Here is a 22,970-nt window from a genome sequence, read left to right as displayed (position 1 = left end):
TTTACCACTGAAGTGATAATTATTTGGTGTCAGAACACAAACAGGTCTGCTTGGATGCATATTTTAGAGAGACTGACCTACTCTCGAGTGGCTTTGCGGAGTGGCGCAACTGCCAGGGCCACTAGGTTCGGTGGGCCCGCAAAAATCCAGAACCTGGTGTACAGCATTCATGCACAGATTGAATCATAGCTTGGGATGGGAACGCAGAAACATTTTGTGTACCTTAGAATTTCGAAAATAATTTTTAGTCTCAGTAAAATTGCCTATTTGTGTTTTGTGTATACTTTTTCTCTGCATTTTTTTTTTTGCTTCGTTGCCCAATAAACTGCCAAAAATTACACCTTTTACAAAACTGCAGTTATGTGTTTGAAAGAGAAATCTATACACTACAATTTTATGCATAGCAATGCTACGTGTGTCCAGTAGCTCAAAAAAAAAAAAAAAACATTTTCTGGCAGCACTCAAAATCGGCCGTTTTTCCATCGTCACGAAAGAGTTCACGAGCCATGGAATGAAGAATGATAGGAGCAGCACTTACAGTCAGGAAATTAAATCCTAGTTCACGGAACAAAATCGAGTAGACGATGTTATAGTTCAAATAAAGAAAACGAAATGGACTTGGTGTGGCCATGTGGCGAGATGAAATGGCAACCGGTGGACTGCCAGGGATACTGAAAGACAGGTCAACAAGAAGGGGAAGCCTAGTAGCTCGATGGAGATGAAATCAGAAAATTCAGAGGAAAAGAAGAGACTCGGGCAGCGCAGGACAGGGGCAGTTGGATGTCAATGGGAGAGGCCTTCGTTCAGCACTGGACCTAAGCAGGCTGTTGATGATGATAACCAGCCTTGCTGAAATTTTAAAAGTGTATAACAGGTAAACATACGTTCGCTGGTGCTCTAGGTTCAATTGTCACATTCGACAGAGGTTTTGGACCGGTCTAGTACATAAAGCGTTATGCGCAAGGTCAAGCCCTAAGTGCAGCACTGGGTTGCGCGTTTTTAATGCTATTTTTCATTTCATTTCATTTACTGACCATTAAAGGCCCGAGGGCATTACATAAGGGGGTCTTGGACAGGGTGTGGATCCCGCACAATAACACATTAAACAAGCAAAGAACAATAAACAAGAAAAAGAACTGTACATGATTGAAGGAAGAACAAGAACATACACAGGATCAGGGAAAAGTATAACCGTGAGAACATAAAGACAGCATGATGACAATTATACAACAAGAAAAAAAAAAGTGGTTGATGCCTCTTTCATAGAAATCAGTAAAACACAAAAGTGAAATGTGCCTTCATGAGAGCGTTTAAATGTTTATTGTGCATCCATATGAACTTGCACATCGCTATTTATATTATGTTGGTATGGCACTGTTAGACGCACCAACGTGTCTAGACGCAATAGCTATGCGCGTCTAGGCAGATTGTAATTATCTCTTGATCTTGATTGATTGTAGGGTTTAACGCGCTGACGCAACGCAGGCGATGAGGCGTGCCGTAGTGGAGGGCTCCGGATTAATTTTGACCCCCTGGGGATCTTTAACGTGCGCCGAAATCTCGAACACACGGACATTTTTGCTTTTCGCCTCCATCAGAAAAGCGACCGCCGCAGCCGGGAATCGAACCCGCGACCTCTTGATGAAGTATGTCCAATTTGGAAGTTTTGACACGCTGTCTGGGAGTCTGATATGATAGCGACATGTTCTTTGCCAGTGGTAGCGTCCAGGGCAATGGCTGCTTCTTCGGCGGTGTTGATGTCCTTGGTAGGTATAGAAGCTGAAGCCAGCTCCAGTCCCTGATTATTCACTATGCTGATGGCGTGGGCTGATCCACTGGTGTATAGTGATGCGCCTGCGTACCTAACGTCAGGCCATTTCCCATATGCAGTTCAAAGAGCTTGAATTCTTGCCTTGCGTCATGGATCATCACCAGTCTGTCTACACCCACTGCAGGGCAAAGGCCTCTCCCATTATTCTCCAATTATCCCAGTCCTGTGCTAACTGCGACCCATTTTTCCTCGCAAACTTCTTGATCTCATCTGCCCACCTACCTTTCTGCCACCCCCTGCCACACTTGTCTTCTCTAAGGACCCACTCTGTTACCCTTAATGAGCAACGGTTACCTTGCCTTCGCATTACATGCCCTGCCCACGCCCATTTACTTCTTAATGTCAACTAATATGTCCTTAACACGCATTTGTTCCCTGACCCACTCCACTCTCTTTTTGTCCCTTAATGTTACACCTATCCATGACTAATCACAGCGCGAAAGACGGGACAGACAGAAGAATAACCACAGGACAGGCGCCGACTCTCAACTGACTTTATTGAAAACCCGCCACAAGCATTTATACCGAAGGTAAACAATGCCACACGTGTCAAAGTTGCATACAAAAAATCCAATCCAATGCCCCTCGCGAGAGAGTGTTCGCTATCGGAGAGGAGATGGGGAGAGTGGCTGCGGACAACAACGGACGCACGCAGGAAGGACAGGGCCGCCAACAAGAGATGCTCTGAGCGTCGCATCTAAAAAAATGGGTGGAGAATGGCTTATTTGTCGTTATCCATGAACTGAACCTCTTTATCAGTAAGCACCGCTGAAGGGTGGCTCTCGCACGTTTCACCCCTCTTGCTGATGTGATAGGCTTCACTATCTCTCGCAGGGGTGAGACAGCTGAACCAGATTTGGGAGCAGTTTTCGGAGCAGCAAAATCTCGATTTTGGAGCAGGAGAACCTTGATTTGGAGCAGAAGAACGACATTTATTATGTCACCTTAGGAGCCTAAAAAAACAAATTTCTGGCAAATCAGGGTAGGGGGGGGGAGGGAAGTGCACTTTTTAATTGGTTTTGAACGTACATAACTCTGAAACAGCTATCAATAAAGTTTTCTATCAGAGTATCACAATTGGTATGACATTTTTACAAACCATTTTTAAATTTCTAGGCTCTATGCATAGATAGCGTGGAGCGCCGTTGAGAATATCGAATTGAAAAACTAGGCAACTCCAAGGCATTTTTATTATCATGTGAATGCCTAAATTATTATTTTTGCAATCCCAGACCCGGCTTTAGGCTCCGGACAGCGCCCAGAGGGCGACAAGGAACCCGCGACACCCAGCGCCCCCTTCGGCAGATATGCGCAACACTGGGTCGGTCCCCGCAAGCCGGTACGCTGCTAGCTCGGGGGCGCTCTTCTTTTTGCAGCGCGAATTTAGCATATTAGTCGCCCCTTTTGGGCTTAAAACGAAGTAAGAGATTGTAAAGTAATCCTGCCACATACTGCATGTGAATGGAGAAGGATTTATTCGGTTGAACTCGCGTATAGGAAGGCATATAAAGGCCGCATAGGAGTGATGCCCAGAAGAGAAACGCTTGTACAGCCTGCCTGCGGGGCAAACCTTTCTAAAGATCAGCATGTTTCGCTTCGAAAGTAAACGTAATTTATATTGTTTAATTCACAAAAGAGGAGGCTTTGTCTGCAAATATATTAGACGCTGCGCGATGTTTTCGCGCGGGGTATTCCATCCATGTGAGTGCACTTGCATGCGACTGCAGAACTATGGGAGTTATAGGTCTTTGATCCGAATGTGATGCTCCATACATGTAACAGTATGAAATTCACGTTTGTTGGGGTATAGCGAAACTGCGGGCGTTAATAAGTGCCCGCTTCGCCGAGAAACTTTTGGGCTTCCAGTTCAGTACGCTAGTTGCATACATGTAAACACGCCCACAAAAAAGAAATTCTTCACGAGAAGGCTATCACAAGAAATTCCTTTGGGCAGGGATGGGAAGGGGGAGATGTAAGCAGAACATCTAATAGGCGTATCGGAATAAATTGCGGAATATTCATATTTGGGTATTTTTTTCTCTCCACGCCAACGGGTTCGGCAGGAGACCTCCGTTAGGAAGGAATAGTAGCGCTTTTTTTCCGTCAACACCTTTACAACAAAAGTCACGGGAGAAAAATTTAGTTCCCTGAGTACACCCCTCACTGGTCCAGAGTGACTGCAATAACGACGGATGGGATAAATAAAGCTTGTCCTCCTCCTCCTCCTTCCCGAAGGTGAAATTTTTTTTCCTGTGTACATACTGTTCCAACTTTTATTTCGGCACATCTTAGCTCTATTTTTCTTTGCTTTTCAGTGGCTTAGACAACAATTTCATTGTTTCTTTTGCACGAACAGGCGGTTATTTTATGCTATCCAAAAGGTCGCGATACATTTGGGAACATTAACGCCTATAAGTGTCCGCGCCCCATATGTGGTTATATGTATATAATTCTGCGGTATAAGTATGTGGAATATTAGATGAAGCAGAGTAGAACCACTGGGTGATAAAACTACGATCCTATAACTGTGCTTGGGGGCCCTCTTTGTTACCAAATTTAGAGTGCACTTAAGTGTATTGACCACCTGCTAACCAGCCTACTAACAAGCTGATCGTACTCCACGGCAGCATGTAATCCGCTCGCTTAATGCGGGCCTTTCAAGATTCAGTAACCATGCTCGGTATCTGCGAGAAAAAAAAAAAAACAGAGAAGAAGAATCCGCGGGAGAATGCAAAGCCTTGAACGCATGCTTCCCAGTTGTGCTAGCCTGCGGCTCGGCAGCGAGGCGACAGCATTTTATCAGTGCCCCGTTTTATTGGGAGGCTTCCCGCGACTATATAACATTTTGCACGACTTTGTTGCACTATGTAGTATATATACGCGCAAATAACGTTATAACAAACGTTTTTTTCAAAGTTGCGTTCACTGGCGCTGAAGGCGGTCGGCGCGGCGGGACCGACCCAGAGTTGCACGTGTCTGTCGCGCCTGGCGCTGCGCTCGCGCGGCAAACTTCGCTGTCCGGAGCCTTTACGCACAAGTGTAGAGCCACGGCAAAAGTTGCGCAAAGCGAGGTGACAGTCGTCGCACCCCCCCTCCCCCCTCCCCATTTCAATCCCCAAGGTACACGTTCACTACGATCGTAATTCGAATAACTTTGGTATGTTCAGCCACCTACCCCTTGGCTCCAAATTTCACTTCAGATAGATGAACCATTATTACTAGCGTGCAATAATAGCCCGTCCTCAGACACTGCTTGAATATTTTGCGGCGATGTAGCCTGCGCCGCCACTTCTGCATCGTCTATCGTCCCATTCCCGCCGCTCGCAAGCTTGTTGTCAGAGGCAGCAATAAATCAGCGTTTTATAACACCGCAACGAGTGCGAAATTTCACTTCAAGCACGCACCGCGCCTCACACTCAACGCCGAAACACGGCGGATTCGCCGGCACCACGTTGTTTTTGATGACCTCCCGTCTTTCGAGTCGCGCAGCTTCCCGCAACAGATCAAACGACTAAATGTGAACCCAGCCACCCCCATAACCAAAACCACGGTACAAATCGGCGAAGAGCACTCAGCCTGAGCAACTGCTTCGCCCGGCGGCCATGTTTTCCAGTCTTCACAACACCAAGATGGCGGCGCCCGCTGAACGCTGATGCCGTTCCGGAGATAAGGCGCTCCCAAAATTGCCGTTTTTTCGTCAACTTGCACAAGTAGTTTGTCGCCTCAGTACGCATAAGCATTTTTTCTACAGGACTTTGGAATGGTTTTCGATAGGGAAACTTTAAAACTCGCAGAATGTAACATGTGCAACCTGACGCGACTTTCGAAAAAAAAAAAAAAAAAAAAAAACTATCTCTGAGGCAGTTTCATGCGGTGTTTTATTGAATGATCAATCAACCAAACCTTTACAAACAGCATCACCTTGGGGGTGCTGAAAAATTATGCCGTCAGTAAGCATTTTTCCCCACTGAGACTGACGGGAGCGTTAAAATCCTTGGCTCTCAGACTGTTTTGGAGCAGTTTGGCGCAATTTTTGCGATTTTCATGCTTTTGGAGCAGCCTGGCGCAGGAAAACAAATTTGTATCAAAACTGCGCAATATGCGCAGCTGTCTCACCCCTGCTCTCGGTGCAACTGCTTTGGGTGCTTGGTAACAATATCAGTTTCCTCAAACACAGCGAGGCAGCCACACGTGTGGCAGTGTGAGGGCAGATGCAGTCGCGGACATTTGTCGAAGGACAGCGCATGCTCTCGCAACCTAACATTCGCACACCTGCCAGTCTGCCCTCTGTATGACGCACCACACGAAAGAGGGACTTGGTACACGACACCGGTTTGGCAGTCCACACATCCGTGCTCGTGCTTTCTTGCCACACCCCGATTTTGCTGCCCTTCCCTCCAACTCTTTTGTACGGCAGTGCACATTCCCTCCAGTTTACGTGGGGCGGAAAAAAACCAGTAACATTTGACAAGTAGCATTTGGGTCTGGCAAGTAGCATTTCTAGATATGTGGATGATTACCTAGCCTTTGTGAACTATGATAAATTACCCCACAAGGCCATTGATCTTCTGAAAGTGTTCCGTGAAAGTGGTTTCGCTTTGAAGTTTACGATCGAGCCCCCCCCCCCCCCCACCCCAAAAAAACAAACAAGAGCTGCAGTTCCTGGACCTCCGTTTAAGATTTGAGGCAGGCCCTGTCTTTTGGATGTACTCGCCCCGCTCTGAGAAACCCCTCTTAAGTTTTGGCTCAGGGCATTCTCAATTAGTGAAGATTGGAGCGTGTTTTTCTGTGCTGCGTTCAGCCTCAACCCACTCCTGCAACCATACCGAGGATGAGAGCTTCCAAGGCCAGTTAAAGAGGCTAGAGTCGGCAGGTTACCCTCAAGGAGTGCTCTGGAGTTGTGCAGCTGCCACCCGCTGTTTGAGCAAACTGATACTGTTACCAGCCCCCGAAGCAGTCGCACCGAGAGATGGCGAAGCCTATCACATCAGAGAGAGGGGCGAAACGTGCAGGAGCCACCCTTCAGTGGTGCTCACTGATAAAGAGGTTCAGTTCATGGATAACGACAAATAAGCCATTCTCCACCCATTTTTTTCTGTTCTTTCTGTTTTTGTATGCAACTTTGACACATGTGGCGTTGTTTACCTTCGGTATAAATGTTCGTGGCAGGTTTTCAATAAATTCGGTTGAGAGTCGGCACCTGTCCTGTGGTTATTCTTCCGTCTGTCCCATCTTTCGCGCTGTGATTAGTCATGAACACCTACCAACTCGCCCAACTTGCAACTGTCCTATGTTACACCTATCATCTTGCGTTCCATTGCTCGCTGAGTCGTCCACAATTTAAGTTGAACCCTTTTAGTGAGCCTCCAAGTTTCTGCCCCGTTGGTGAGTACTGGTAAGAAGCAGCTGTTATACACTTTCCTCTTCAGGGACAATGGTAGGCTGCCATTCATTAGTTGAGAATGCCTGCCGAATGCACTACATTCCATTCTAATCCTTCTAAGCACCTGGTAAGGATCAAATAACAGCAGCTCTCTTAAAGGATGGCGGGCAAATTGTACTAGAAAAACTAGCAAACCTGAATGCGCAATGCCCAATGGCTGCGAGAGTGCCAGAATCTTGGACGAATGCGAATAATCATCCTATTCATAAGAAAGGCGATATCAAGTACTTTAAAAATTGCAGGCCGATCAGCTTACTGTCAGTCATCTACAAGGCACTTACCAAGGTAATCGCTAAAAGCAGTGGTTCTCAGCCGTGACTGCCCCGGGGACCCCTTTTGGGCTTGCGAAAGTGATGGGGGACCCCACGATGGAGCATATGTTGTTTGGTGTCATAATGCCAAACAATTTCTATTTGCAGCTTACGTAGCCCACACACTTATTCGATGACCGCCTTTTATGGTTGATGCTAATGACGATGCGCACCATGTTAAACAATCTGGTTTGAATCTAAAATTCTTCTAAACACCTATATGTTGCCTCTTCTGTGTCTGCTTTTTTCCTTCTCATAGCTGGGGTGTCGTGCAAAAAGCAGATGTTAAAATAGGGCTACGCGGAGAAACTAAACGTACATGTAATGCGACAAAGCTACATTTTTTGCATTGCAAGAAAGTGCTGGCAAAATCGAGAAAAGAATGGCGGGAGTAAAAGCTTTGACTTAGGCTTCGCGGACCCCTCAAATGCTCTCGCGGACCCCCAGGGGTCCGCGGACCCCCATTTGAGAATCACTGGCTAAAAGAATTTCTGCCACCTTAGATTTCAGTCAACCTAAGGAACAAGCAGGGTTTTGACAGGCTATTCAACAATGGACCATATTCACACGATCAATCAGGTGATAGAGAAATGCACGGAGTATACTCAACCCATATAGCCTTCATAGATAATGAGAAAGCATTTGACTCTGCCTAAATCTCATGAGTCATGCAGGAATTGCGGAATCTGGGTGTAGACGAGCATTATGTAAAAATACTAGAGGATATCTACGATGGGTCCAGAGCTGCCATCATTCTACACAAGGAGAGCAGTAAAATCCCTATAAGGAAGGGCGTCAGACAAGGAGATACAATCTCTCCAATGTTATTCACAGCATGTTTACAAGAAGTATTCAGAACGTTGGATTGGGAGCAGGTGGGAGTAAGGGTTAATGGAGAATACCGCAGCAACCTCATATTTGCTGATGACGTTGCCTGGCTAAGTAACTCGGGGGACGAATTGCAAAGCATGCTTACCGCACTGGACAAACAGTAGAACCGTGGGCTGCCAAAAATGAATATGCAGAAAACTAAAGCTTGGCAGTTTGAGACAGGTGGCGAGGCAGCGGAAGTGGTAAGCGAATATATCAACTTAGGCCAAGTAGTGATACCAGATCCCAACCATGAGGCAGAGGTAATTAGGTGGATTTGGCATTCACAAACTGACAGGTTACAAGACTTACAATACGTTTGAATGCCGTAGAAGTAAATTTAATAAGACATTGATGGTGGAAATGTGTCTCCAAGTGAGCTCGTCTTGGCTATAAATAATGTGCAGCTCAGAACACCGCCCTGAGGCACACCGTTTTCCTGGACAGGTTCTTTTTGGACATGTAGCGTGCAAGCAAAAAACAAAGGAGTCAGCGTGGAAGTGCCAACAACCTGCCTGTCCACGACAACAGAGAAAAACAGGCTGTTGTCCTCTTTGATGGCAAGAACAGACAGGTGTCACCCATGTTCTGAATCTGAAAGAGTCAAAAGCGCTCTTTATCCGCCCAACTCGTGCAAGAAATACACGGCCCGGTTTCTGTCGAACAAACCTGGAATGTCGGATTTATTCCAACTGGTTCGAGGAGAAAACAACACAGCACCTGTGTGGACCCAAGGGCCATGCCAGCTTGCCAGAGATTCCTACCGACTCTCTGGTCACTGTGGTAGCAAACAACACCCGACCAAGCCCATCCTGGCCCCGACAGAGGGCCCACCCGGAAAGAACCACAGCACGAGAACAGAAAGAACGACCCGGTTCCCCTGCGCCTTTGTTGCCGCGCCACTCCAGCACAGACGGTCGCGGAATCTTGTGCAGCATGCAATCTGGGGGACCGCAGGGGCCCGTGGTCCCACAGACCTTGGCACGGAAAGAGCGGGGCCCACCTCGGACAAGTAGAGCACGGTGAGGAGGGCGAAGAGGGCCACCAGCTTCGCGACCAGGTAGAGGTGGTGCAGCGGGTTGGCCTCGGCCGAGGCCTGGGCGACTCGGGGCGGGCTGGCCAGCGTGGCGGCCAGCACCAGGAACCAGAAGGAGACGAGGGGCACGAAGTAGTAGAACTGGTACGGCCGGTTCATGCACAGGCACAGCAGCACTACGAGCAGGTTGGTGCGGAAGAGCACGCGCGCCAGCCGCAGCAGGCCCCAGTCGGCCTCGCGCCAGAAGTAGCAGAAGTGGCCGTAGCCCGCCAGGAACAGGTAGGCCGACACGAGCGCCCGCACGTGCACGTACACGGGCAGCACCTGGCTGGCGCCCGTCACGTGGTACGCCAGCAGCACCAGCTGCATCCAGCCCTTCCACTCGTCCGTCTGCTCGCGCCGCAGCACCCCCGCGCCCCCCGCCTCCTCCGTGAAGAACAGACCCAGGGCGAACAGGTAGCCCACGGGCAGGAAGAAGCTCAGGTGCGTGTAGCTCTTGTTCTCCTTCAGGAAGAAGGTCGTGCGGTCGCACACAAAGAAGTAGCCCATCACCAGCCCCAGCCGGGACACCAGCGCCAGTGCCGAGGGCCCCGCGGGGCCCGCCGCGCTGCCGCCGCCGCCGCCCGCCAGCCACCGCCGGCGCAGCCAGCGCACCGCGCACAGAGCCCAGGCCACCCCAAAGGCCGCAAAGGTCGCCGCCTGCAGCCACGTGACGGGCTCGGGGCTGCTGCAGCACGTACCGTCGTTGTAATTCATGTGGTCGTTGCAGTATGCGTTGGTCAGGATCTGGACAGCCTGCAAGGCCCCAGCCGCGCTCACTACCTCCCCCCATTGGGCAACTGTGACAGCATTGTGAAAAACGGCAGTTCATGCGCTACCATACGCTGAAATTACTGGCCTTAAAATTGTGCACCTAGCAAGCAGAAACATGGCCAATGTTGGAAGGACTTATCCTGTCGACCATTGGTTTTGTATGAAAGTAACGTTTGCCCTTACTTTGCACACGTTTCGTCAATGAAGATGGCCTCACGCTGCGTTCATAGGCTCGTCTTGTGGCCCAGTCCATCTCGCGCAGCGAGCATTTTGAGGCTGCTCAGGGTGCCAGTGTCATTGCCTGGGTCCCCTGGTGAGTTCCCAAACTCAGTCGCAATGGCGCAACAGTCAGCGTACAGCCGAAGTGCCAGGAAGGAGCCCGTCGTGCGAGTCCGTGCTTCTTCACAGGCGGCCCCATCGTCCTCCTGGCCATGGGCAGAGCCCTTCTGCAGGCGAGCTCGCTTCAACAGCCTCAATGGGCCCCACAGGGGTTCACAGCCTTCAGATAAGCCAGCGCCTGCCTGGCCAGCCCGCAGAAAGAACTCTAGGCTTAGCACCAGTCTCTCTGGCTTTGTGCAGGAAAAAACCCTTTGCCTCCTCTCATCGCGGTCGGGAAGAGGAGCGGCAGCATTCCCTTCAGTACGAGAGTGCAGCGAGAAAAGAAAGCTGCATTCCAGTGGGTCCCGAGTCGCCACTTTCACCTCGACCACCGCAGTCAGAGGAACTGTCCTGGGTCAATGTTCTTCACACCAAAAGGTACTGAAATCACAGCAACAGTTATAGTACACTGAGATTAAATGTAAACCCATGGTTTCCAATGGGCATCAAGTTACTTATTCTGTGTAGCACCCTTACATTGGAAAGCTCATTATACAGTTCAGCCCCGTTATAACAGGCATGCATGCAAGAGACAATCGGGTGTAAGAGACACTATTCACCCACATGGATGGCCGCCCTACCTTTACCATTAAATTGGCCTCTCTTATAACAGACATCGGATGTAGAAGACAGTCGGCTATAAAGGACATGTTATGCTTGAATATTGGTCAACAAGCTCGCTTGTAAAACATTTTAACTTTACATGCAGTGCCACCAGTGCAGTGCATCTGCCGTGGAATCAAAGGGGGCGATAGACACCTGCAGTCGCTATTTATCATAACTTCAGCAAACACACAGTGGTTCAGTCAGCCATGAAACGACAACAAGAAGCCCTGCCAATGGAAATACAGCGTACAGAAGCTTACGGCCATACGTACGAGCGTGACCGTGCATGCGGGCATCTGCGCCAGCTAAGAATACCAGTAGTGCGCAGTGGGCTCTCCCACTCGCGTAGCTCCCAATTAAGAAGCATCGCAGATGCCGAGGCCTGCAAGCCTGATGGACAGCCAGAGCACACAGCGGGAGAAGCTGTGCGCTCTGGCTATTCATCAGGCTTGCAAACTCGACATCCACGATTCTTCGTCTTCCGCAGACAGTGGAAGAAGAGAAAACTTGTAGAAGCTGTTGTAAAAAACTGTGAATACAGTCATGAAGCAAGCAAAGATTGAAAACTTTTTTATAAATTCTGGGGGCCAAACAAATTAGAATAAACCTTTTGCAACATGCTGTAGCGCTCCTTTGAGCTTATTTTAGTCATACGGTGCCCACATTAAACTAGGGGTTGACCAGTAGGTGAAAACATGGCACCCTGTTTATAAGAGACCTCTCATATAAGAGACTGAAACTGCTTCCTCGTATGTGTCCCCTATCAAGGGGTTAAACTGCACTGAAGTTCGCTACACTGAGGTTTCACCGTACTGGTACTGCAATGCCGACATAATCCAGCACGGGACGCACTGGGCCATTGGCACAAGCAAAATGTGGAGAGAAAGAGAGCGAAAGGGCAGAAAGAGCAGTGTGCCGTGCAGCGGCATTTAGCTCAGCCACTGGCGAGGCCCCCCGGGACACAGCAGTGGACCGGCCGGGAGAGGCCGCTTCCAGAACTGCCACTGGGAGTGGAGGGGTCCCGCAGGTGGCCGAATGAACCTGCCAAGTGCCCCCTGCGTTTGGACCCCTGGGGACATTTTTTCACCAGGAGGGCCAGCCCCGTGAAGGGACTCCAGATTTTGCAGTAAGCTAGGGTTACACTGGCTATTCTGTTCTTAGTGCTTTGTAGAGTTACAGTGGAACCCCAATCATACGTCGCCTGGCTTTAAGATGACCCGCTTCTTAGGGAGGATCACCGTGGTCCCGGCTATCTCCCCACAGAAACAATGCATTAAAAACTTCGCTTATGCAACACTACGACGGACGCTGGCAGGGATAAACCAGTTTTTTCCACCTTTTACGGGGTCCCGCCGCCTCGTCACGACCTTTCTTTATTCTTAACCCCCCTTTGACGCTGCTTGATGCGCAAAGGTCCGCAGGTGGGCCCAACTACTTGCTGAAGAGATGCAAGCAAGCAAGCAAGCGGGCACTGGCGGGCGGGAGATAACCTGTGACGGCCCCCCGCGGCAGCACAATGCCAACACGCTAACCGCCAGAGGTCAAAGTCCCGGTGGCTGGCGGAAGCTCCCATCGAGCCAACGAACGTGAAGACACAGATGCCACAACCGCACGGGAACACCTGCTTTCCTCGCCCCTGCTCGTTGCTGTTCCCACCTCCACATTGACCCCCGGTCTCTGCTTCTCCGTTCCTTTCTACCCCGCCATTTCCCATCGCCGCCTTCACCTGGCCTGGGCAGCTTCGCACTCCCGCCTCCTCCCCTCTCGATTCACTCTGCTGCGTCCGCTTTCCCAGCTTGTCTCGTGCGCATGAGGCACAGGGCTGGCGGAGGGGAGGGGGGCGCAAAATAGCTTCTCTTTCAGAGACTCGGGATTTAAGCTAGGGGTCCGCAAATTATGCGAGAATGCGCTAAATATAGTGGTCTAAATAGGTTCTTAGCCCACCCTGTTGCGCGAGACTGTCTACTAGGCCGGTATTTACCCGTACCCCAATCAGATGATGCTTTTGCACGGTCCCTTTACAGTTGTGTTATGGGGGTTCCACTGCATTCGTCGAGTCAAGCGTGTGCCGTGCGATCAAAGGCCGGCCAGTCCTGTGTCCCTGGGGGGGGCAGCAGTGGCCCACGCCCCTTCCCCTTTCAGTGCCGAAGAGAGCCTTGAGCGGAGCACATGCCACTCACGTATCCCAGGACGAAGGGCCCCGCATGCAGGCCGTCGGGTGAATCGGCCTCGGGCGCGCCCTGGGCCACGAGGCGGGCCGAGCGCCACAGCTGGACCCCCGGGCTGTGGCGCAGGGCCCGGGCGGCCGCCCGGTTGTAGGCGTCCACCAGCTCGTTGGTGAGCGCCTGGCGGCCGGGTCGCAGCCGCTGGGGCTGCACGGGGCCCTGCAGCGCCCAGAGCACGGTGGAGCCATTGGCCGCCAGCCGCTCCAGCAGGGGCGCCAGCCGGCTCACGCCCGCCCCGTACTCGGCCAGGGCCGCCCGGCTGCCATTGCTGCGCCTCATGGCCCAGGTGCCCCCGCCCACCACCAGCAGGCGGGGGCCGCCGGCTCCCAGCCACCGGGCCGCGGCCACCCGCATCGAGCCGTCCTCCACCAGGGGCCGCCACAGGAACTCCTGCAGGTACAGCCTCGGGGTCACCACTACGGACTGCGCCACAAGGCCCGACGGTGCTTTCCCCCTCAAGCCATTCACTGGCCACCAGTGGCGCCTCGGAAGTGCCACAGCTCCCTTGTTCACAACCGAAGCAACCGGCTGGACGTCCCTGGGACTTTGCATAGATGGGATCCCAACTGCCATCGTCACTGTTTAGCGTGTGGGATGTTGTCTGGATGATTGGTGACTCAAAGTTCTGACGGTGCCTTCCACTCTATGGAGAAATTCTACGACTCTAGTACAACCAATCATAAGGCTATTTGTCACGAGATCGACCTGTAGGTAGTGACAGCATCACGCCATTAGTGTGGATGCTCCACTGAGCAGGAGCGTGTGAATGCATGCTGTCCGCGTACGTCACATTTATTTTGCATCGTATGCGCACGCATCGACAAGACTGACTGATTGATTTATTGATTCTAGATTTTAATCCGGGCACGAGGTGCGCCGTAGTGGAAGGCTCCCGATCAATTTAGAACGAGCACCAAAACCTTGACGCACAGGCGTTCTCACTTTCTCACTGCCATCGGGATCAAAGCCAAAATGTCCTTGGGCTCAGCAGCACAGCACCTTAGCTGCTGAGCCCCCGTGGCAGGTGCGCAGACAAGAGTGGCATGCTGTAGTCACACAAGCAGCAATAAGCTTGCACTCATCATCATCATCGTCAGCCCCTTTAAGTCCAGACCAGGACGAAGGCCCCTGGTATTGATTTTGCCTCTCCACCGAGCCCTCCCTTCCTCCCAGACACGTCTCTCGGCTGCCACTCTGTTGCCCCGGCGGTCATTTCACAACACGGCTCACCCAACATGGCCATTTCTCAATTTGGACTCTGAAATCTTCCACTCAAACAAGCTCATTTCCTGCCTCTGAACGTTACTCCTAAGGCTGACAAGCAGCAACCCACCAGGAATCACTGAACGGCCGAAATAACAACATGGGAATTCGTGGTTTGCAGCAAGCACTTTCCCAAGGACAACTTCAAGAAGTGAAGACACACCGAGAATTAAGAAGCCCCTATACCAATACAGTCTACGCCCGTTACAATGGACCCTCTGAATCCGGAAAAAACGTCCGCTGTAGCCGAAGTATGCAGTATCCGACAGGGGGGGGGGGGGGGGGGAGTATGAGCCCCAAAGTGGGTACTTTGACCGACATTGCATAGCACCGGCACTTGGAAAAGGCCTAGTGCATGCGGTCAAGCGTGTAAAGACACATGATAAGCTGAGCAAATAAAGCAAGAATATAACTAGGTGCAATTATTAATAACCAGCTATAAAACATCAGTCGCGATCATCAGCATTAGCTAGGCTCTTTTAAATCCCCTCACCACGAGGCAGGTTTTCCCGAAACCGTACGTCAAACAAATCGGATCCCTGCCTGACGTCCCTCAAGGCAACTTCCACATTTTTAGCGAATTTAGTCTGGTCATAAAAACAGCTGTATTGAAATAATCTGATGACGGACAGCTGTAAAATCGAAAGTTAGACCAGTTGGACTGCGCACGGTTACCGGCAGATTGCACACAATGGATGAGGAACACTCCCCTACTTGAGGCATTTTTTACCTTTTTCAGTGAACAGAACGGGAACGATGCATGCGTGGGAATAATAAAAGCCGAACTTCACTGAACCCGAGTTTTTTCTTACATAAAAAAACTGACGAGGGCAGACTCGCCTCCGAGTGCACCACTTCGAGTATTCGATAGCTCTGTTTTCAATCTCACCTGAGTCGCGTTTATCAGCAGCGGCCTTGTTCTTGACGGTAGAGCGGACCGTCTGCTTAGACAGGCCTGTACTTCTGGCGATGTCGGTCTGTTTTTCCCCATGTTCAACAGTGTTAATTACGCTTAATTTATCCGACAGTGAAATCAGCTACCCTGCCGCTCATGCCGCTGGTATGGCTAGCCACCATACCAACCATACCACTAATCGCAACAAAAAAAAAAAAAAAAAAAAAAAAAAAGAGGCCACTGGCACTGGCTTGGCTGCGCTAATGACCCGGCTGTCAGCAATGTTGGCAGTTTTCTTTCCGAAATAAACAAAGAAAAAGCACATCGGGTGCCGGCCCTGTGGAAGTCTGCTATAAACATTCAGTTGAAACAATTTTCGCCCAAAATTTAGTCTGTTGTAGCCGATATTCTGCTCTAGCCGGGTCCGTTATGAGCGGAGTGGACTCCATTTAAAATGCATGGGGACCAGACAAACCAACAGAAATGGTCTGTTGTAACCGAAAGTCTGTTGTTGCCGGATCCGCTGTAACGAGCGTAGACTGTAAATACCATTGATGAAATCAGTTTTAGTCGCTTTTTGTGTAACATCCTCATCATCATTATCATCAGCCTAGATTATCTACGCCCACAGCAAGGGTAAAGGTCTTTCCCATTAATGTCGAATTATCCCGGTTGCGTGCTAACTGCGACCAATTTATCCCCGCAAACTTCTTGATCTCATCTTCCCATCTAACTTTCCGCCGCCTCCTGCCATGCTTGCCTTCTCTAGGGATCCACTCTCTTAGGTTATCTTGCCTTCGCATTACATGCCCTGCCCACGTCCATTTCTTCTTAATTTCTACTAAGATGTCCTTAACACGCGTTTGTTCCCTGACCCACTGTGCTCTCTTCTTGTCCCTTAATGTTACACCCATCATCTTCCGATCCACTGCCCGCTGAGTCGCCCTCCATTTAGGGTGAACCCTCTTAGAGAGCCTCCAAGTTTCTGCCCCGTAGGCGAGTATCCGTAAGATGCAGCTGTCACACACTTTCTTCTTCAGGGTGGAAAAAGGATAGTCTCGTGTTGATGGGGAAAATACAACGCGGAGCTAGCGGTGCTGTGCCCATTCTACGAGTACGTGTAGACTCTACGGCTGGCTGGGCACTTGACGTGCATTTAAAGCATCAGTGCACGTTGTGTGTGGCATCCCTTATGTATGCCGAACATTAGGAAGCGAACTGCGGTTGAGTCATCGAGCTTAACGGATTTATTTCCATGCATTAGCGGGAATCAGATATATCAATGCTTTAATGCACCTCCGATGTCCAGCCAGCCCTGGAGTCTACACATGCTCGCAGAAAGGGCGCACCACCGCTAGCTCCACGTATTTTTCCCACCAGCACGCGAACTGCCCCTTTTTTCCGCACTACTGACGCCACGACACACCATTGCCGGGAAAGGTAATCTTGCAGCGCAAAGCTGCTGGCTCACACATATTTAATGAAAGCCGGTGCATGCTGTGCAGAGGAGACACTTTGTGGAACAACGTGGTGAAGCGTCCATGTACAAATTCAAAAATGTTTTCTCTGCTAAAACAAAAACTGTTCCGATTAAACTTTCTGAAATAAACTGCGATCACTTGCACTAGTGAATGCCTTGTACTTGATGTTTTTACTACCAGCACAACGATGCGCCGTCAGGGGTGAAAATGGGCCGAAAGGACATTTTTCCAAATGTGACAGGTGTTCTCTCGTACATTTCTCCTTTTTTCAGTGTCAATATATTTTTCATGAATTGTCCGAACTCGTGAAATTCAGAAAAAAATGTTTCACCGTCCGAGAGAGTGTGCTTGTATTTGCTAAAAATGTTCGAAAATGTGCAAAGCGTGTACGTTCTGAATGGCGCAACGAGAGCAAAAAAAAGTAAAAGATCTTTTTAAAACCCGTTATAGGGCAGTCCAGGGTCTCAACATGATGTCATCGAAAAATGGTGAGATTTAAAAAAAAAAAGTGATTTTTTTACGATTTTTTTTCGTACTTAACTTCGCTTTTAAAGGCCAACTGCACTCAAATTTCACCCTGGCTAAATGCCTTCGAAATGTGTAGTAGGTACCATGAGAACTACTGCGACGCGACCGGTAGCTCTGTGCAATGCGTGGTTATTCAGTTTCAGGCACTCAAAATAACGCCCTTGCAGACGACAAAGCACCTGCCGGCGTGTTGCGCAAACAGCCATTTAGCGGAAGTAGTATTCTAGTTCACTATAGCGGAAGTGACATGCCAGCCGTCAAGGCCGATCGGCCTGCCTCGCGCCTCGCAGCGGGAGAATCCAGAAAACTCGTATTTCGAGCTGCAGGTACGCCTGGCCTTCATGGCTCTGAATAGGCTTCGTTAACCGTACGCTTCTCTCCATTTCGATTGTCGTCGCGCCATCATGCTTACGCGGTGTGCTGCTGTCGGAGCGCACGAATAGTGTCGTGCTTGCGGGACAAGCCTCCCACACCCCCACACGCACGCGCTCACACTCTCCTCCTGGCTGGCCGAGCCGGCCGCGTCGGCCGGTCTGCACAGCTCGCGCCGTCAGCCGTCAGGCCAGGCCGTCTGGCCGCTCGCGCCGACGACTGAACGCCCCTTCCGCCTGCCCGTAATGGCCGCATTTTGCCCAGTTTCGTTTTCAAAATAGTCTATTTTGGCTGGTCGCTTGTGGCATAATTATCCACATTTTAGGCGTCATACTTCGTACATCGCGGACTTTTTAGTCATACTATGCAGGAACAGTGATTTCGCGCGGTCAAAATTTTGAGTGCAGTTCGCCTTTAAACCCTCTAGATAAAAGGGCATCTACAAAAAGAGAAAAATGCTTTCAGACAAGAACATTTTGAGGGAGCAATGTGGGCCATGCAAAGATGAGTCACAATTTTAACTGAAAAAATACGTATGGTCCACTTAGCAGCTGGGACGTTTGGCATGGACTGACCCATGAGCATACAGATATAAATGCAATTCTTCAAACAGCATTCTCTTACAGGCAGCCATAGTTAAGTGACATTTTAGCGACACTGAGGAGGGCAGGTTCGGTGCATACCGCCCCTGTATCACTTATTCAGGGCTTCCATGGTATGCGAGGCTGCGAACTGAATTATTAACGCACCTAACACCTCCCGCCCAGCTTGAGTGGGGCTACAATGCTGAAACCCAAGCTCCTTGGAGGGTCACCTTACTCTGGGCAAATTTTCCGTTACGGCTGTGCTGTTATTTGGCTTCCTTGTCCAATCTTGCAGGTGCCTGGAGCAGCGAGATTTGTGTGAAGCTGCAGAAAGTGCCGCTTACAAAGCCTGTCTAACAATGCTCAGTTACGAAACCATGAAGGCAAATTAATACGCCCCCTTGCAAATGCGGCAAAACACTCCTCGCCAATTTTCCCATTGAACGATGAAAGCAACAGGTTCTTGAACAATTGTGCTGTGTTGGTGACTAAACCCTGTGTTTGCATTGGCATTCAATTTTTGAGGTAGGCGAAAAAAGGCCCAGATAAGTAATGTGTGGGCGCAGCCAAAAGTAAACGGTGTATGGGCCCGTGAATTCAGCCTCCTCTGTGGATGTCAGCGTAAACTGCGTATGTGCGCCAAGTAATTCTCCGGCCAGGTTACTTTTGACTGCACCTGTGCACCTGTGCACCTGCTCTCCCCCAGGCTCCAGCGGTAGTGCAAAGAGAAGGCCCCTGGTGTTGCGCAACGATCCAGGGAGACCGAAGGCGTTTCAAAAGACTGCCGGGGCTCACCTTTCTCAGAGTCGCACCCAGAGGGACAGTGCACTGTGCACTCCCTGTCCCAAATGAAAGGGCCTCGCCTGAAACACCCTGCACAAAAACGGCTTTCCTGGCAGCGCCCTGGAAGCGGAATTTGTAGACCCGCCAGCCGTGCCTGCGCTGGCGCAACCTGGACAGCGAGCCGTTCGGCAGCACACCTGCAGCGCTTTGCACCCCCGCACGTGCGACAAAGAGAGCCCACCAAAAACCTGCCCTCAGCTGAAACAATGACAAGACGCAGTCTTTCCTCTTCCCCTGCGTGTTTTTGATCGCAGATTGAAAGTTGTTGGTGAATGAACGGCAGTGCCACGTTGAGACACCACGTGGTGCCACCTTTCACAAAGTTTGGGGCCCAGTTGAAAAAATTTCTGCCAATCTGCTCGTAATAGCAGGGCTGCCTTTCACATGCGCCAGAGACCCCACAAAAGACAGTTGTTTGTCCATGGAAAGTTGCCAGTGCGGGAGCGAGAAAAAAATCCTGCAAGTCGTGGGACACGCCCTGCCCACAGAGGGGCCACGAAGGCAAAATAAAGTTTGGGCCATTGAAGTGGCCGCCTCGTCCCAATAGCAACGATGCCACTGCCAACTTGCACAAATAATCGAGATTAGAGTTGCCACCTGCCCGGTCTTCAAGTGGCCTGACTGGTTTGCTTTTTTTCAACAGCGGGCCGGTTGCCCGGTCCGTACTTAAAGCTGACCATTATTGTCCGGTTTTTTGGCCATCGTGCCGCGATTATTTTTTTTCCTTTTGATGTGTACTTTCGGTACAGCACATTCGGAGAAATGAACCAAAACCGGTCCCTTGTAGTACAAACGTTATGTTCATTTCTATTTTATATTTAGGAAAATGCCACAATAAATGTAATTGCACGTCAAAAGACACGGCGTCAACAACACCACGTGCCCCCGAAGGGCCGTTGTGTTTTTGTTTTTGTTTCCTCCGGGGAAAGGTGGCCAGCCTCATCACGACAGATACTATTCAAGTGAACATGAAGCAGCGGCCGCTCACCAGCCACTTTCTGGCAATTTCTATACAATTATACATTCAAGAAACGCGACTGGGCGATTATAGTGAGGCCTCTAGTTTTCTTTGATCACACCACTCGAGTGCTTGCGAATAGAGTCACTAGATAAATGCTCCCAGTGCCGCCACTGGGGCCTGCAAGGAGTGCCCCGTTAAGCGCAAGGCTAATGAAGCTGCTCGTCACCAGAATACTCGCGACCGCAAATCGAGATAGCAAGACGCGTCCGATGGTGGGGTTGCGACGTCTAACCGATACGCGGTTTTGACACCCACCGATGAGGAGACGTTCCCTCCGTTAAGCCTGGAGACTGAGCCCGAGGACACCCTTACGTATAAGGAAGCACTCAAGCGGGGCAAGACACGCCGGAATCGTAAGGAACACCTGCATGAGCCAGCAATGCAAGCTTCTGGGGAGCTGGCAGAAGTCGAAAAGCGTCTCAGTACGCTTCAGGAGGAAGTACGACGTCTTCGCCAGCGGAGAACTTTGCTCACCCGCTTGTCTGAACGGTCAGCGACCGCTGATAATCGCTCTTTTGCTGCTGCTACGCCTGCCTCACATGCGCCACCGCCATCTGCCAAGCTATCTCCGATGGAACTCCTCAATTTCGTGGCGCAGCAACTGCAACATCTGTCATCGGTTTTGCTGGCACACCTTCCATCGATGCAATGATTCCGAGGGACTACAAGTTTGTGATGCAGTGGAACTGCAGAGGACTGGCAAGCAAGGTGGGGGAGCTTCGCTACCGTACACTTATCGGAAGACTCCCGGCCTGGGCCTTGCTCCTACAAGAAACTAATTCACTTCCTAATTTGCCTGGATTGAACGCCTATGCTTCACCGAGTATTTTGGATCGTCGGTGCAGTGCTGTGTCTGACCCAGCCGGCAAAGCCGCAGTCTATGTCGCCAACTGTTACCCGCAGACTCAGGTTAACCTAGAACCGTGGTGCAATGACTGGCAGGAAGTAGTGGCCGTGTTAGTGAGCCTTCCTCACACAAAGGCAACGCCAGTGTCCTGCTACGTGCGCCCGCACACTAGGGTGGACTCAGCGTCTCCTCCGCGCGCACCCAGGGTGCACCGTGCTGGTCGGCGGAGACTTCAATGCACCGCATCCCACGTGGGGACATCCGTACTCTAGTGCCCGAGGAGCGATAGCGTTGGACGCGTTCACGGATGCGCATTTCGCTCTCCTCAATCCTGTGGACAGGAGCATCCGCGGAGCCCTCCATACTCCCCCGACCTTTCGTGGTGGCTTGGAGCGCGGGCAGTGTCTTGGGACCGGGAACCGGACTGCTGGGGAAGTGACCACTATCCCATTCGCCTCGGTTCAGCTCCGGATATAAAGCGCTCAAACAGACGCCAGTGCTTTGTCACAGACTGGGACTTGTTTCGGAAGGGCCTGAACACGTCCGTCTGTGAAGAAACCTCGGATCCGCTGCGTGTGCTATGTAGTGCCCTTCGGGATGCCACGCGCACATCCTGGGTAGAGGAGAACAAGCCTGCACCAGACCTCCATCTCCTAAACCTGTGGGCAGCTCGACGCAGAGCAGAACTAGCGGCCAATAAACAGCCCACAAATCCGGAATTACGGAATTCGTTGCACCGCCTCACTGCAGCCGCGCGCCGTCATGAAAAATCGCTATCCCGTCAACGGTGGTTGGACTGGTGTGCCTCACTAGGCCCATCTTCTACCAGCGCGTCTGTATGGCGCACTTTTCGTAGTATGGAGCGTGGTGGCCGCCCCCAAGACCCGGCAGCCACGGCCTGCCTTGCCTCTGGGCGCACTCCGAGCCAATTTGCTCCAGATATGGCCAAGCAGTTCTTCCCGAAGTACGACCAAGCTCCACCAGCATTTGTCAGCCTACCGACTCTTCCACCGGAGGCTGGGTCGCTCCCAAGCCAGGAAGATCTTGACGGGATACAGGCTCCATTTACCATGGCTGAGTTCCTTGCAGCTATTGATAAGGCTAAACTGCGCACAGCGCCGGGCCCAGATGGTGTAACATATGAAGTGTTTAAGAACATGGACGGTCTCGGTCTGCAGTGGTTACTGGACTGGCTCAACAGTGTCTGGGCGTCCGGCGACATTCCACTTACCTTGAAACATGCCGAAGTGGTACCTATCCCGAAACCTGGGAAGCCCCCAAACCAGTTGAGTAACCTCCGTCCTATCGCACTGACATCCACCCTGTGCAAGCTACTGGAACGGATGCTCGCCACGCGCCTTTCCTGGTGGCTGGAACGATACGGATGGTATCACCCAGCTCAGATTGGGTTTCGTCCTCACCTGGGAACAGAAGATGGCCTGGACCATATGTCATCTATGGTGCTCTTAGGTGGCAGGTCACGAAGATCCGTACGATCTTGGCCATGGACGTTGAAAAGGCGTATGACAACGTGAGCCACTCAGCTATAATCAGTGTTCTGCAGAGACTCCACCTTCCACCAGCAGTATGCCATTTTGTCAAGTCCTTCCTTCACAACCGCTC

At 50.8% G+C, this 22,970-nt stretch overlaps 1 protein-coding gene across 4 annotated transcripts in view; it reads right to left on the bottom strand.

Annotated features, from left to right (window-relative positions):
• The window catches only part of LOC144156303 (N-acetylneuraminate (7)9-O-acetyltransferase), an 88,280-nt gene that overhangs the window by 30,671 nt on the left and 34,639 nt on the right, over positions 1-22,970 (bottom strand). For 3 of the 4 annotated variants that reach the window (XM_077688271.1, XM_077688270.1, XM_077688273.1), the window contains 2 exons: positions 13,469-13,903; positions 9,459-10,286 (listed from right to left, as the gene is read on the bottom strand). In XM_077688271.1, coding sequence (XP_077544397.1) covers positions 9,459-10,286; positions 13,469-13,903 — 1,263 coding nt within the window. The remainder of the gene's footprint in view (positions 1-9,458; positions 10,287-13,468; positions 13,904-22,970) is intronic. The other variant, XM_077688272.1, reaches the window with a different exon arrangement.

Source organism: Haemaphysalis longicornis, unplaced genomic scaffold (assembly GCF_048455015.1).
Source record: "Haemaphysalis longicornis isolate Haplotype H1 unplaced genomic scaffold, Haemaphysalis longicornis Haplotype H1 scaffold_1, whole genome shotgun sequence".
NCBI lineage: Eukaryota > Metazoa > Arthropoda > Arachnida > Ixodida > Ixodidae > Haemaphysalis > Haemaphysalis longicornis.
The sequence above is the reverse complement of the archived record's forward strand: the minus strand, read 5'-3'. Positions and strand labels throughout refer to the sequence as shown.